At 40.7% G+C, this 16592-nt stretch overlaps 1 protein-coding gene across 1 annotated transcript in view; it reads left to right on the forward strand.

Moving 5' to 3' along the window:
* The window catches only part of Hydin (HYDIN axonemal central pair apparatus protein), a 365508-nt gene that overhangs the window by 317445 nt on the left and 31471 nt on the right, over positions 1 to 16592 (forward strand). The window contains exons 62-71 of the mRNA XM_010644442.3: positions 551 to 740; positions 1952 to 2054; positions 2353 to 2640; positions 4183 to 4325; positions 6923 to 7141; positions 9901 to 10061; positions 13008 to 13105; positions 14097 to 14295; positions 15422 to 15634; positions 16195 to 16333. Coding sequence (XP_010642744.1) covers positions 551 to 740; positions 1952 to 2054; positions 2353 to 2640; positions 4183 to 4325; positions 6923 to 7141; positions 9901 to 10061; positions 13008 to 13105; positions 14097 to 14295; positions 15422 to 15634; positions 16195 to 16333 — 1753 coding nt within the window. The remainder of the gene's footprint in view (positions 1 to 550; positions 741 to 1951; positions 2055 to 2352; positions 2641 to 4182; positions 4326 to 6922; positions 7142 to 9900; positions 10062 to 13007; positions 13106 to 14096; positions 14296 to 15421; positions 15635 to 16194; positions 16334 to 16592) is intronic.

The following is a 16592-nucleotide window of genomic DNA, read 5'->3' on the forward strand; positions in this document are numbered from 1 at the left end:
CATGACATTTAATTCTGTTTTAATCCCCTTTCTTCCTTCCCCCTCCCTTCGTCTCTCAGTACATGTTCCCAACATAGCACAATTCCCCTTCCTTTTTATCTCATTTTCCTCCCCCATCTCTTGATTCCCTTCCCATATGCTAATATTCTATGTCCCTACTTCCTTTTGCCTTTTATTTTGCTCTTTATTTATATTTTGGGTTTCTCATATAAGAAAAACCATGAGATATTTAAGCTTGTGTGCCTGATTTATCTCACTCAGCAGTATGGTCTCAAGGTGCACCCATTTTCCTACAAATGACTCTAGTTTATAGTACCTGGAACCCTATGGTGAACTGCACATGCTAAGTTGTGCAATCCTTTGAGTCATCCTGAAACACACACACACACACACACACACACACACACACACACACACGCATGCACTTTATTTGGGGAAAAATGTTCCGCGAAACTGGTCCCTGGTACCCAGAAGACTAGGGACTACTATCTGTGGGATGCCACTCCTGTCACACCAGGCTCATAGGGCTTGATGTTCCTGTTCCCTACAGCACCCTGGCCAGAAACCGGGGCCTCGTGTTTGATATTGTTGGTGAGGGGACCCTCCCTCAAGTGACTATTGTGAGGCCAATTCTCTATAACCAACATGGAAACCCCTTGCTCCTCTTCAAGAAACTCCTGCTTGGTCATTCAGAGAAACTTCCTGTCATCCTCAAGAACAATGGCACCATTCCTGCCCAGGTAATGCCTGGGGGTAAAGCATGGGTGGAAAGGGAACAAGATGGTTCAGAAGTTAGACTCGGCCATTGAGGCCCCTGCCATCCCCAGTGGTCGAGGATTTATTTGAGAGTCCTCAAACATTAACCTGTGTGTGAGACAGGGCCGCACCCACACTCTCATAGATCTTGGTCTGATATTCTTCACTGTCATCTTAGCTCTGTAATACTTTTACAATTTTCTGTATTTATTCTAGCATTTTGGATTGTCTTGAATTCCATGCTGCTAGCTTACCATTACTTTACATTTTTTCCATTATTGTGACTTTTTTTAAACGTTCTAACATCTAGTTCGGTGAGTTCCTGCCTACCCATTGCTGTTTTCGTAATTTTTCTCAACAATTTTCTCTATTAATCTCATATATGAACTTTGAAGAGAATTTCTACTTTGGGGGTGTTTAAACTCTCTGCCATGAGCACAATTTAGAGTTCCTAGCCATTTATTTAAGTGTTTTATATCAATAATTACATATAATTCCTCTATGTAGTTTCTTATTAATTTCTAAATGTATAATCTGTCCTCTCAGAAGCTTAATATCTGATATCACTATTTCTGTTTTTCTTCATACCACATTTTTTTATAATGTTCAAGCTTGCTGATCGTGGTGCCAGTAACACTACCTTCTAAAAATGCTGTTGATTTCCCGTGTCTAAGATCAGATATATGACTGTAGTCTTACCTTTCTTCTGATGGACTAGGAACTACTTTTTTTCCTTGAAATAGGTCAGAACCCCCATTTTTCTCATGTCTTGGCAGAATAACTACTATGACACTAGGCAACAAATCTATAGTGTCTGGGAGATGCTGGCTTTTGGGCATTCCTGTTCATGCAAGCCCTCATAGAATAACAAGCATCCGTCTCCACTTTCACTTTATTACTGCATCCATCTGTCACAGATGTTGCCGGCCCCTTTTTGACACCATCTAGCTGTATGATCCGGAAGGTCGCCTGTGCTCTTCGGACCTCCGGCTCCTCAAATAAGGGTTGACCTGAATGAATGAATTTTCTTTTGTCCCCTCCAGATAAAATATATATTCTGTGCCTGGAAACTCAGAAAAGTGAATACTAGGGACAGTGATTGGGGGGGGTCCTTCCCAAAACATATTACACCCCAGACTCAAAACTCATGAGCAGCCTATGAGCTCAACACGCAACTCTGCTTTCCTTCTGCCAGCTGCATGTGGACCTGCGGGACCAACAAGGAGTCTTCTCCCTGAAAGGGAAGCCAACTACCTCCTACATCTATATCACCGAGGAAAACAAACCAAATGAAAAAGGTAAGTGGAGGGCAGTGGATCTCAGTAGCTGCTTTGTTGGGACTTCTCGGGTCCAGTCGGATGGCCGCTCTCATCACCAGTCACCTCTAGCTAAAACTCCTTCCCATAACAACAGCTGCTTTCTCTTCAGCCAGGCTCTTCATGGATCCATGCTTCTTTTGAGGGGAGGGAGGATACTGGGGATCAAACTCGGGTCCTAGTGCTTGCAAAGCAGGCACTGGAACCTCTGAGCCAAATCCCCAGCCCAATCCATGCTTCTTTGAACTGATTCTAAATTGTATCTTCTTTCTTCTTGCAGCAGTAAAAGCTCACACAGCTTCCCTGGTTGTTTCTCCTGGAAACACAGCTGAATTTGATGTGTTTTTCCACTCCCAGAAAGTTGGGAGAGTGACAGGCATCATTCACCTGTCCGTGATCGACAACCAGTACGAGGAAACCCTCATCCACCTGGTGGGAGAGGGCTACGAGGATGACATCACCTTGGACAACATCCACGGGCTGATGGCTTCCACCAGCCAAGAGGCCTCAGCTATTTCTGAAGTCATAGAGGTCACCGAGGAAGACACCATGGATGACTTGCTGGCAGGTGGGAGAAGTAGCAGTGAGGCCTTGACAACCACAGACTCTTGGGCCATTTTAAATGAGGAGGAAACTAAATAACAGCTTTAGCTTCCTGAGAATTTAGGAATGAATCTTCTCTTCCCCACTTTATGCTCCATCATGCCCAGCTCGGTCTCTTCCTCCATCCTCCCATTCATTCATGTTCAATCAGTGACCCTTTCCGGAGCACTAGTGTACACATTCCAGGCGCTACACTGAGGCCTGGAGTTGCAAAGTTTTTTAAGAAAGTCTCTGTGTTTAGGGAGCTTCCAGTAGGATGTTCATATGGCAGTTCAGCTAATAAGTGAATTAATGCTTCCTTTTAGTTTCCCTGCCTGTCTTTGGTTGGCTGTGTTAGCATTATCTGTTTCATCTAAAACACAGACCCTGGCAGGCTTGTCTCATTAGTGAGGAGTCAGATGCGTGGCACCTCTAGAACACCCTTCCCCACAGCTTCACTGCTCAGTGAGCACCTTGAGTGTGTGTACGATTTCATCATCACCCGAGGTGTTAGAAATGGGAATTTCAGGCCCTCCCTGACCTACTAAATCAGCATCTGCATTTTAACCAGATCCCTAGGTGATCTGTGTACATGCCCAAGACACGCTGCCCTGCAGTCACTCAAGCACTGAAGCTTTGTTTAGCAACCATCTTCTTTGGGGTAGAAAAAAAATTTATTTCATTGTTATTACCACAAAAAGCATTTGTTAAGCACTCTAATTGTGTGGTTGGTTTCCATAAAGTGAGCTATGAACACAGTCTCTAGGCTTTTCCAGGAGCTTAATTATAGTCCTGCAATGTACAATTAGGGAGTCTATACAACATGGATTGCAATCACTGCTCCTTACATATTTGATGTTTTGCCTTTGTTTGAAGCTATATAGCAACATCTCTTTGTATCAGGAATTAAAGAGGAGCCAATAGTAAATCCAAGTACAGAAATAAGCTTTCATACCTATTGTAGGATTGCCAGAATTCAAGAGTCCTCAATAAATTTAAATTTCAAGTAAACTCTAAATAATTTTTAGGCTAAGTGTGGCCCAAAATTTGCATGGGACATGTTTATCTTAAAAATTATTCATTGTTTCTCTATAATTCACATTGAACTGTATTTTATCTGTCAGTCTAACCCTTAATGATATTGTTTTAACCAAACAAATGAAGTTGGAGACCTATATTTTCTCCTGTACAAGTGGAAGTGAGGGCCGAGGTAGATGGAGGGATCAGTGGAAGCATAGATGGGTAGATGTGTGCGTGCATGGATGCAAGGATGGATGGGTGGATGGATGCATGGATGGGTGGATGGATGGATGAGTGCATGCGTGCATGGGCACGTGGACAGATACGTAAACTTCCCTGAGGGGGAAAATCTTGCTACTCAGGTACTCCAGGTTTTTCTAACATAACCATGGGAAGGAAGAGTTGCATAAGGGTGGCGCAATGTCTTCCAGCTTCTGTCTCCTCAAGGAAGCAGGCTTTCCAAGGTAGCCATGGAGCATTCACCCAGCCTTCTGCTTCTCACCCCTAGCTGCTCTCATCTACCACATCCAGTTTGGGGACTGCCACATTGGAAACAGTTATAGTGCAAGCTTCACAGTCACTAATCACAGCCAAGTGAATGTGATACGGTTTGAATGGCCCCTTCTAGCTACCATTTCCTTCTCCCCACAGGTAAGTGAAAGCTTTCACTATGCTCTGGACTCTCTTAGGCCTAAGCCAACACCAGTCTGATTATCGCCCTGTTAGCACGAATGCTTGGAATGAAATGGATGCCTCTCAAGCTGAGAGACAGCTCAGGAAACAAAAGGCACTCAGACCTGGTACCAGAAGACACTGTTCATGTCCACCCAGGTCTGAGTGTGCAGTCTGCCATTATTGTTGCTAGGCTGAAGCTGAGGAACTTTTACTAACACATCTCAGTTCCTTCTTTCATTCCCGATCTCTCCCTCTACAATCTCTTAATCCCCTTCCTCTTTGAGGATGATCTATCTCCCTACTTCCTAGTATCTATCTTTTATTTACCTGTTTATTTTTGCTCTGGGTTTCTCACAGAAGAGAAACCATGTGATATTTAAGCTTGTGTGAGTTGAGGAATTCTGAAGAGTCCTGAGTAGATGAATACAAGTCCCAGCTTTGCTGTCCCAAAGTGTGGGCCTGGGTTTCCTACGTGTGTGTTCTTCAGAGCATTTTAATCCTTCAAAAGTAGTTCATCAAGGCCCGGGGATTTAGCTCATTGGTTCTGCAGCCTGCTTCGTGAGTATAAGGTCCCAAGTTTGATTCCCGATACCAAAAAATAAAAAACCTAGTTCACCAAAAGCTAAGGTAAGGAGGGTGTGTTCCTGTGTACAACTGAGATTTAGAAAACATTGCAAGTTACACTTTTCTTTTAAAGGTTCCCAACATATTAAAAGTGCTTTTCAACATATTAAAAGCTACTTAACTTTGTTTTACTTGGAATTGTCTAGCCTCTTCTTTTACCATCTTACTATGCACATTTTATGAATTGCTGACCAAAGCTCAACACTGAACAAGGCTCAGGATGATATTTGTCTGTTTTTTTGTTTGTTTTTTAATTCTACTCTCCACCTTACTTTTTTTAAGCAAAACATTTATTAGTACATTTTAGGTATCTATGATGATAACGTTCATCATAGGGAACTTGCACCTGTATTTTAACAGATCTTTGCCTCTAGCCACCAGTTGCTGTTTGTAGACAGTTTATTTATGGTTCCCAGGACACTGGGACACCCAAACATATTTGGTACCTCCTGCTCTATTTACACACAACCTCCAAGTGTGCTCAGATATCGAACTTTAGGAAGAAGGAGGGGGCCAGGAAGATTGAGGACCCTAGGTTGTCTCCTTTAAACTCTTGAATGCTATCAAGAATATGGTTTGTTTTCCTGGATGGTTAAGTTCACCTTAATCTTTTTGACTGATTCCAAGCCCAGCACGGCCCAAATGCAACCCTGAATAGTATTTACTATAAACTGAGTACATACAGATTCAAAATTAATTCATTTAACCCTCCAAGGTAAATACTACTGTATCTACATTTGACCTATGAGGAAAGAGACACAATGTGGTCTCAACATGCATGTGTTAAGAATTACTAAGCTTTCTTCCACCTTAACTTTCCAGAGAAGGGAGAATCTGTGAGAAACATGATAGGACTGTCATGTAAGTGGGCATATGTATATGTCTTTGTGCACAATAAATCATAAATTATTTTATTCTGCAGTCCAAACTGGACTTCCCTTATATCAAGTATACCGCAACATCCTCAAATTCTTTGGTCTCAGGACTCCTTTGCACACTTAAACATTTTTGAGGACCCCCCCAAAGAATTTTTGTGTATGTTATATCTATCAATGTTTGCCATATTAGAAATTAACACTCAGAATATTTTAAAGTATGCATTTTTATTTTAAAATACAATAACCCACTACCTTTTAATGTAAATGCCATGTTTTATAAAAATAGTGATGGTTCAAAAATAAAGTGAAAAGCATGGCATTATTTTACATTTTAAATATCTCTTTAATATCTGGCTTAATAGAAGTCATCTGGATTCACATACCTAAGTTTGCATTCAACCTGGTGCAATATCTTATGTAAACCTTAGAAAGCTCTATTGTACACTCATGAGAAAATGAGAGTGAAAAAGTCAATAGCATCTTTGTATTACAATGAAATAATTTTGACTTCATGGACCCTCTGCAAAGGTCTTGGGGACCCCAAAGTTCATTCGATCATCTTCTGAGAACTGCTAGTATACTGTATTCATCCATCTATGTGTGTATGGACAATACTGATTAAGTATAAGGTGGTTGCAAGTGGCATTTGGACCCATACTGTCTGGATTTACATCCAGATCTTCCAATATTAATGACCTCAAGCAGTTCACAATTTCTTTTTTTTTTTCCATTTTTTCTCAATGAGTTTATTGGTACTTACAAATTTCATGTCTATCGTGAAGTCATAGTTGTACCTGTACTAGAGGTGTTGTAGGGAATTAATAGAATTGGGCAAGTCTTAGAATAATACCTGAAGCAGTAGCAACTTGATAATTATTGGTTCCACTTGCTATTATGATTACATTTTTAAGGACCTCTTATACATTTTTGAATTAATCTATCTATACAGGCTTAGATGATGTTTTCCCCCCAAGACTTGTGGCTCTACCCCTTCTCTAGAATGTCACTATCAAGTATCAAGAGTCCTTGAGATTGAATTCCCAAAAGTGCTAATACCAAGCTTGTCCCTAGATGGGCCACCTCCACCCTGGCTGTGCTAAGGACGTAGTGGTGACCATGAAGTCAGACGTGCCTGTCAGTCTGAAGAAAATGGGGGTCAAGTGTAAGCTCTCCAAGATCGTATTTCAGCTCCCTGCAGACCAGGTCCCTGACTGGGATGACCGCATGCACACAGTTAAGTGGGTGGATATGCCCAGGAACACACCAGGAGCCATCCCTACAAAACGAAAGGTAAGCAGGGACATCAAGCACAAATCTGACCCAGCCTGCTATGCTTGGATGCCTCTTCTGTCAAGTTCAGTGTCTTATCATTTCCCTTCATGGAGAACAGAAAATGTCCCCGTTCTTTGGACCTTGATTTTAAAAGAGACAAGCTGATCTCCCTCACATGCCCCTCTGTCCTTACTGCATAGGCACCCATTTTTGTTGGTAGAGCTTTAGCATAGCTCTAAATAGACCAGAAATGACCGGGCATATATAAAATTTAGATATACACTAGCCCATTTTTTTCTTCTTCAGAAATGCTATCACAGCTCTTTTAGTGGTCTTTTCCATCAGGTATCCGGAATTTGATTAGTCATAATCTTTAGTTCATGACAGAATCTCACCTTAGTCCACAAATGCCCCTCTTTTATTTATTCCTTTTGTTAGTTTCTTTTGAATAATATACTAAACAGAGACAAACACATATTTAACAAGGAAAGTACTTGTTAAACTCAGCTACCTGTCTGGTTCTACCTATTCAATCTCTCTTCCTCATCCCAGAGGTAATGACTATTTTGAATCTTGTGTGGTTCATGTCCTTTGTTTTTTATTTTTGTTTCTTTCTTAATTTAATGCCTTCTAAAATGTATATTGTTTAGTTGTAGCTTTTAACTCAGTTTTTTAAAAAAAAAACAGTTGCATCTGCTCATCCATAGTATTGCATGTGCTATACTATATCCATTTTACTATTACATAAAATTCCATTATTATCTATCCCTCTTTGAAAATTATTTGGAGTTTTGCTATTATGGACAGTTTCAATTAGGGTTAATGATCTATGCTGTTCATGTCACATAGTGTTAATTTGTAAGAATTTCTACAGTATTTCTAGAGGTGGAAATGTTCATCAAAGGATATGTGAATGTTCAACTTTCCAAAATAATGCCCAAGTGTTTTTCAAAGTAGATGTACCAGTTTATACTCTTCTAGAAAAGAGGTCTCATGGATCCATGTCCTCTCTGACATTTGACATTATCAGACATTTTTATTTGTGTCATTGAGTGAGTGGGAGATTGTCTCATTATGGACCTAACCTGCCTTCCCCTAAATACTGATAAGGTTAAGTATTTCTTCACCTAATTACTGGCAATGCAGGTTTTCTCTTATGTGAGCACCTTTTTATGTCTTTTGCCCACTTTTCAATTATGATACCCTTTAGATGAGTTATTTTATTTTTAATAAACTCTTCTATTTGTATTATTTTTTGTAAATATCCTCACCAAATTTATAGCCTAACTTGTTTTCTTTATCTTTTGTTGAACAAAAGTGTTCTTAATTTCAATATAGTCAAATTTATCAATCTCGTTTATTGCTTATTATATCTTATTTTTAAACCCCTTCATTCCCAGAAAGACATTCACTTCCATTTTTTAAGCTTAAGAACTTTGCTTTTGGTATTTAAGCCCTTAGCCCAGCTGGATTTTATATATATGATGTGAGGCGGGAATCTAATTCTATATTCTTCATCCAGATAACTAGTCTTTCCAAATCCCTTGATTATCTTTTCAGTTCCCGAGTTATCTTCCACACTCTGGTGGCATATATCCAAATTTTACACATGCATAGGTCATTTCTGGTCTCTGTAGTCTATTCCACTGTCAATTTTTCTATCCCTGTGCCCATTTTACACAGCCTTAATTTCTGTAGCTTCATAATCAGCCATGATATTTGGAGGGAGGTTGTTCTTCCATGCAGTTTTGTTCTGAAATATTTTGGTCAGTCTTGGTCCATATATATATGTGTGTGTGTGTGTGTGTGTGTGTGTTTGTGTGTGTGTGTGTGTGTGTGTGACTTATATGATTTAGATAGATAGCCCCACATGGAAACTTGGCTGGAATTGGATTACAGCTATAAATCAGTTTAGGAATAATTGACATTTCATATTAATTTGTCCTGACAATTTTATAATCTTATATTGTCTTTCAATTAACAAAGTATAGCTCTCTATTGTCTTCTTTATTCAGTTTCTTTTGTAGTAATAGGGCTCTTCAGGTTTCTCTACAAGTTTGTTTATTTTACTTTAATAGTAATGGGACTTTGGTTGTTTATTTATTCTTGCATTAATTTTATAATTTTCCCAGAATTTTTCCCTCTAAGTTTTGTTTAGTTTTTTGTTTGTTTGTTTGTTTGTTTGTTTTGTTTGTACTGGAGATCAAACTCAGGACCTTATGCTTGCAAGGCAGGCACACTGCCACTGAGCTAAATCCCCAGCCTCATGTGTATTTTCATAACATCATTTGTAGCATTTTCTTATCATCTGTTTAGATTGGTAGGGCTAGTAGTGATGCCACTACTTTTTGATTTCTAATATTGGTTATTTGTATTTTTCTCTTCTGCCCTTGATCAATCTTACAAAAGGTTTTTTTCAATCTTTTCAAATACACAATTTTATTAGCCCCCTCCATTTTAGATGTGTTTTCTGTTTCATTAATATTTGTTCCTATCTTTATGATTCCCTTCTCTATCTTCTTTGGAGCCCATCTAATCCCAAAACTCATGCTCATGAAGTCCTAATACTCTCAGTAATTTCTTCTTACCCAATTTCTCCCTTCCGCATTCTGTGAGTCATCGCAGGTTTGCCTTAATCATTTATTCTGGAACTTAAGTTTGTGGGTTGGTGTTCATTTGTGTGGGTAGAATAAAGTGCTGGGTTATCCCCCATTACCCTAGCGAGGCAGCTGGCTTCTGGCTTGGCATGATGGAGGACACGGCTGTCTTTGTTACAGGTGATAGAGAGAGATCCTGAGCCCGTCCACTCAATACTAGAAGAAAACTACCGAGAACTACGGATTCAGATCAGTGCCAATGTGGATTTTGCCTCGTATCAGTGCCAAAAGAGAGACATGTGCTTTAAGGAAACACTGGTTTACCAAACTCGGGTGTTTCAGTGAGTTATCAAAACCCTCACAGCCCTAAAGAAGCTCTCTCATATCCTCATTCACTCATTCATCAAACATTTATTCAGTACCTACAACAGCTTATAAGCCAGTGTAGCAGTCATCATATTTGAGTAGCATGCACTAGAACGTCATGTAAGGTCCAATAAAACATTCAGATCCACAAAGCTATTGAAGTTCACATTATAATCAAGATACAGGCCAGAAAGCAGTTTACCAAGAAAGTGGCATCAGGTGATCTTCAGTGGAAATAGTTTTTGCATTATTCTACACATCCACCCAGGAACTATTCTTATTAGTTCCCCATAAGACATCTCAGACATTATCCACCTTAGTGTGGATGGGGTCCATCCTAGCTAAAGAACTCCATACCCAACAGAATCCATCATTTTCTCATAACTGCTCCAGAGGGCTTCCCCTTGCAGAGAATGTGCCTGGTTCTCAGAGTCGCTACACTCAGAGAGCCCCCAAGCAATAAATTTTCTTCAGGTGATCATAGTTCTTCCCAGTCCACACGTGATTTACCAATCCAAGGTCATTTTTACTATGAACAACATTGCCTAATAATACAGCTGGTCTTTCTCCTATATTGAGTTTCCTAGGAAACAGAGCTAGAAAGGTAACTCAGAGTTAAATTTGTCCTCAAAAAGGAGAGGAGATTTACCCATATTCCAATGCAGGAAACCCAGGATGCCCTCAAAGAGCTCCTAGTCTGGAGGTGGTGTGAGGGAATCAGTAGGAATAGGTGAATTGTCAGTTGTAGGATAGTTCCATGTGCATCAAAAAGAGTTTTTAAAGACTAATGATGAAGATTTTGGAGAGACAGAGAATGTGTCCCAGACAAGGTGATCCCCAGTTGAATTTGTGTGTGTGTGTGTGTGTATGCCAGAGATCAAACTTGGGGACCCTGCACTTGCAAGGCAAGTGGCAGCACCACTTGAGCTAAATCCCTGGCCCTCCAGTTGAATTTTGAAAGGCAGGTGAAGTGGAAATAAGAGCCCTACTAGGCAGAGAAGAAAGTCAAAAACCTAAACCAAAGACTTTTCTGCTTTGTAGAAATTAGTTTTTATCTCATTAAACTCGCTATGCACTTGTTGTATTTTAAATATCCTCTCAAGTTATTAGATATGAGGCAGGAAGTGTGATCTTCTGCTAATGGCCATTTCACCTGAAGCAGGGGTTGGCTGATGGACTGTCTTTTAAATAAAGTTTTGATGGCACACAACCATGCCTAATTCTTTTATGTATTGTCTATGGTTGTTTTTGCATTGCAAAGCAGAACTGCCACAGAACTCAAAGCAGTTGATTTCAGGCATACCTGCATGGTTTACCTGGACTGGATCATGGAAACCTAATCTCTGAGCTCCACCCTCTACCTACTCCTCATTTGAACTCTCAAGTTTAAGGGTGGGGACCTAGCTCAGTGGTAGAGCACTTGTCTAGCAGGAGCAAGACCCTGGATTCCCTTCCCAGCACCACAAATATAAAGAAAAAATCAAATTCCCTACTTTTACTACTCCTCTGAAACCAGAAGGGCGTGTGTGTGTGTGTGTGTGTGTTATTTCTCTGACATCATCAGTTCTTACAGCAAAACCTTATCTTTCTGCTGTTACTGTGATCAAATGTAATAATGAATCCAGAAAATTCTTTGGTCTCTCTTATTTGTCTTATAGTAGAGAAACATGAGGCAAGAAAAAACTCTGCATTCAAAACAACTGAAATTCTGGTCTGTTGGTCAGGAAAAGTGTGACAAGCTGGGGTCAAATGGCTTCTCCTCACAGGGACATTGTTTCTGGTGGGAGATGACTCAGGGAGGGCTCATACAATTTATACTCTCGAGGGAGGTATTGTGTTAAATAGATTTTGTTTCCTCTCTTCTGAAGATTTTTCAGTATTACTGTTATTTGATACATGCCAAGAGTTCATTGCATAGGGTCTTGTTAGTATCCAAAATGATGTTAAGGGCTTAATAGCTGCATGCTTTTATTTTGAATAGCTACGTATATATTTTATATGTTTTAGGAAAGGATGTAACTGATATATCAAATTCATGAGTTCAGAAAATTTGCTTAAAACTTGCCTGTTAAAAATAGCTTTTTAAATCTGTTTCTGTTTAGTTAACAGTACCATAACTGCGATGATGACAATTATAAGAGCAGCACATATTTAGGGGGTCCATTGTGATATTTAACACACGTGTGCAGAGTGTCATGACTGACTTGAGATAACACGTCCATCTTTTTATCCCTCTCTGTGCATGGAGCCTTCACACTCCTCTCTTCTAGGTCTTCATAAAGAGTACAGATTGTTGCCAACTGTAGTCATCCCACTGGGCTATAGAACACTAGAATTTATTCTTCCTGAGACTATTTTGATAGCTGTTATCCAACCCCTTTCCATCTGCCTCCCCACACCACCATTCTCAGCCTCTAGTGATCACTGTTCTACTCTCCTGTACTTTGAAATTAATTTTTTAGCTTCCACATATGAAAGTGAACACATGGTGCTTGTATTTCTGACATATCGTTTATGTGCCCCCACTCTATGTATTTTGTGGCAAATGAAAGGGCTATAGAGAATAGCATAGAGGTTCTCCTAAAAAATAGAAATACTTCCATCATATGAACCAGCTATCCCACCTCACCTCTGGGTGCATATCCAGAAACAATTAAATGAGCATATCAAACAGACATTTGTGTTCCCTTGTTTTTCATGTAGAATTCACGATAGCCAATATATGGAATCAACCTAGGTATTTACTAGCAGATGCATGGATAAAGAAAATGTGATATATATTCACAATGGAATATTAATCAGCAATAAATGAATTAAAAAATAAATTGACTTTACTTTAAGAAACACTATAGGTGCTATGGAGGCAGAATAAAAATTACCAGCAGCACATTCCTGAAATCTTTTCCTGTTCAATTTTTCAGGTTTGATCTCGTCAATTCTGGACATGTGCAGCTAGAATTCAACTGGAGCTCAGATGATGCTACAAAGGCAGTCAGCTTTGCCAAGCCAGAAAACCAAGGTAAATGGAATGACAGGTAAAATCCAGGGTCATCTGTTAGTTTAAAAAAAAATCCTTGTTAACAGGAAGAATGGCACTGCTCAGGTGGCCCCTACATAGCTAAGGAAGAGCATAGCAGAGGCTCCCTGGTGTCTTCAGAGGTAAATGGACCCGAGAAACTGAAGAGTTGGACCTCTGCCTTCCTGAATCCTGGACCCTGACACACCCTCATTAGGCCAATTCCCCATCTCTTCATCCAGTACGGATATTTTTATTTTAGTGCTTAATTTTCTGAGAAATCACAGACCACTTGGAAAAACTGTTGAAAGCTATGAATCATTTTCCCAAGAAAATACACATCTACACCCAAGTTTCCAGTTGACACCTAGTACACACTGAAAAGGGGCCCAAATCTTAGGGAGAAAATGTAGTATTTATCATTTTTTCCATGTTAGAGTTCCACAGACTTTTCTAATGGGCCTTGATCCATGGCCACCCAGATTGTAAACCATTACTTTGGAGCAGTAATTCTTCAAGAAACTATGTTCATAGCTCATTATTCCAGAGCAGAAGATCCACATAAACGCCTTCTTGACATACCCTCTTGAGATAACAGAAAACAAATTTGAAAACAATATGGAATTAATAGAAATATTTTTCACAAATCACCTGTGAGATATAGGAGCCAATTTCTTACTTTTTTTTGGGGGGGGTTGGTTTTTTGAAACAGGGTCTCACTATGTAGTTGAAACTGACCTGGAACTCACTGTGTAGCCCATGCTGGTCTCAAACTCACAGTGATCATCCTGCCTCACCTTCCCGAGTGCTGGGATTACAGGTGTGTGCCACCACACCCCAGCTGCCAGTTCCTTATTTCTAATGCCCAAGGTTAAGTGTACCTGCTACAGAGCTGAGGCCAGAGGGTACTAAGGGGATTATAAGTGAGCTGCCTTCCACCTCCCCTCTCACTGCAAGGACAGGCTTTCACCTGTTCTGTCTCCTCCCTCCCCAGGTTTCCCTCAAAAAGAGCAGCTTAGTCAGGTCACGGTCAGTACCCTGGACAGCGGCATGGACCACTGGACGGACGGTTCCTTATCACCCTTCTCTGTGGAGCCCTCTTCGGGCATCGTGCCCGTGGGGAAGACTCAGAAGCTCAAAGTGAAATTCTCCCCACTGGACACTGGAGATTTTGAGAGCAATCTTTTCTGCCAGTAAGGAAATATGCTTTCCAGAACCTCCATCTTTGCAAGCTCTTCTCCCCTGTTCTGTTCTACCACTGCCGCCATTCTTTTCAGCCCTAAACCCCTCCACGGCCCCACACTGCCACTTTTCCCTTTGGAGAACAAGAGAGTTGGGTCTCGGTTCGCTTCATCGACCCTCTCCAGATGCTTCCCCTTTTCTAGCTGAGTACAGGATTCCACTGAGCAACAGAATGGCTGAATGCTAAGTAGCTTCCAGTCATTGGACAAGCATGAGTCTGTGCAAGCTTTCTTGTACCCTCTCTGAGACTCAGTTTCTCCACATGTAAAATGTAAATAACAATACCCACCTTGTAGAATTGTCAGAAAGATTAGATGACTTACTTTAAGCAGAGAGCTTAGAACAGTGCCTGGCACAACATAACCACCAGATTGATGGGAAGGGCTGTAGAGTTGGTAACAGTAGGTGAGGAACACATGGTCCCCAGACCCAGTGAGAGAACAACTAATTCAACACATGTGACAGCGATGCTCCCTGATGTGGTATCCACATCCAGGAAAGCTCCAAGGAGAACACTGACCTTGCAGAGAAATTATTGAGCCATAACCTAGGGTAGCAGAGACATATATGAACTCTCAGAGCTTCCCAGTCCTCTGCAGTTATGCTACAGAGACAGTTATACTACAAAGAGCTTGGTCCTGAGGCTGAGAGTGTGTTCACATCTATTCATCTTTGTAAGGAGCTCAGAGTGCTTTTTAGAGCTTCCAGACCCTTTGTATCACCCAGCAAATGTGTATGAGAGGGCCCAGAGAGTGAGCTTGAGCATGTTTTATGTCAGGAAGATGGATCTCTCACCACTAATGAAGAAAGTAACTTGCCAACATACTTAAGTATGCAAAAAGAGCCTAAATTCGTGCTTCCACACTCAGCCCATTCTTCCACTTAACAATTAATAAATACTGAAAGTATGTCACGTACTGGTCAAGACACTGAGGTGGTGATTCTGACCAAGACAGTCTGATCCACTGCACCCATAGAGTTTACATTCTGATGGATATAAAATGCATTTCCAACCACCCAAGAAAGTAACACTGGTTACAAAATAAAATATAAATAACAGCAACCTTATCCTTTTAGAATTCCCAACCTACCACCTGGAGAGCAAGGTCCTGTCCTGGTAGCAAAAGGGCGGAGCTCCTTGCCCATCTGCCATTTTGACCTGAAAGACACAGACTACATCCATGAGCATCAGCACAACCCAGAGCTCCGAGCATCTGGCACAGGACCTCTGGATCCAAACACCAGGGTGATTGAGTTCAATGCTGTGGGCATAGGAGGAAAGAATCTCCAGTGAGTTGCATCAGTTTGAGTGTGTGTGTGTGTGTGTGTGTGTGTGTGTGTGTTTTGGTTTGTTTGTTTGTTTGGTATCAGGGATCAAACTCAGGACCTTGTACTTCCAAGGCAAGCGGCAGCACCACTGAGCTAAATCCCTGGCCTGAGTTGCATCAGTTTTGCATTAGTTGAATTCATATCAGTGAATCCCTTAGAATTCAGTGGAAGAATTCCAAGAAGCAAGCTGAACTAATTCTCTAGAAGCAGATTTGGTATCCTGAGAATTGACCTGAGTTTTAGAGAGTTAACTTTAGAGAACTGTTACACGAATGAAACTGAATTTTGTGACCTTATTTCTGATAGTGGATAAAATTTGGTATATACAAAAGTTTAATTCCTGGCTTCCACCTGACTATCACCTTAGTCATACTTTGAACCCCCAAATGAGATGAAGTTTTCATTTCTACAGTGACAACATGCTCAGAACAGCTCTAGTTCCTGGTAGGAGACTCTGCTAGGATCAGGTTCTAGGAAAGTTCTCATCACATTTCCATTGTCAATTCTTCCCCTTTTTCCAGGACTTTTACAATCCTAAACCCAACCGATAGAAGCTACTCCTTCTGCTGGATCTCTGAAGAAAGCGAAAGTCTCCAGAACCCTCCAGCTTTTGCATGCCTTACAGAGAAGGGCTCCATTCACCCTGAAAAGAAAGCTGAAGTATGTGTACATGGGGTCTCCTTGAGCCAATGCTTGGGTTGCTCTATCCATGTCTGCCTAGCAAGTGTGCACAGAAAGCAGATGGTGTTAGGGAGGGCTGTCTAAGGGTGTATCAGTGAACAAGTATTCATTGAGTGGCTTCCATGCATAATGGACAGTGCTGATAACTAGACAGACCCAGACTGTCTTGGCTGGCTATGGAGAAAGAGAGGGCTCTAGTATTTGCAGGGTTTTGTTTTGTCTTTTTTTTTTTTTTTTT

Source organism: Fukomys damarensis, unplaced genomic scaffold (assembly GCF_012274545.1).
Source record: "Fukomys damarensis isolate Sample0158 unplaced genomic scaffold, DMR_v1.0_HiC HiC_scaffold_32, whole genome shotgun sequence".
Lineage (NCBI taxonomy): Eukaryota > Metazoa > Chordata > Mammalia > Rodentia > Bathyergidae > Fukomys > Fukomys damarensis.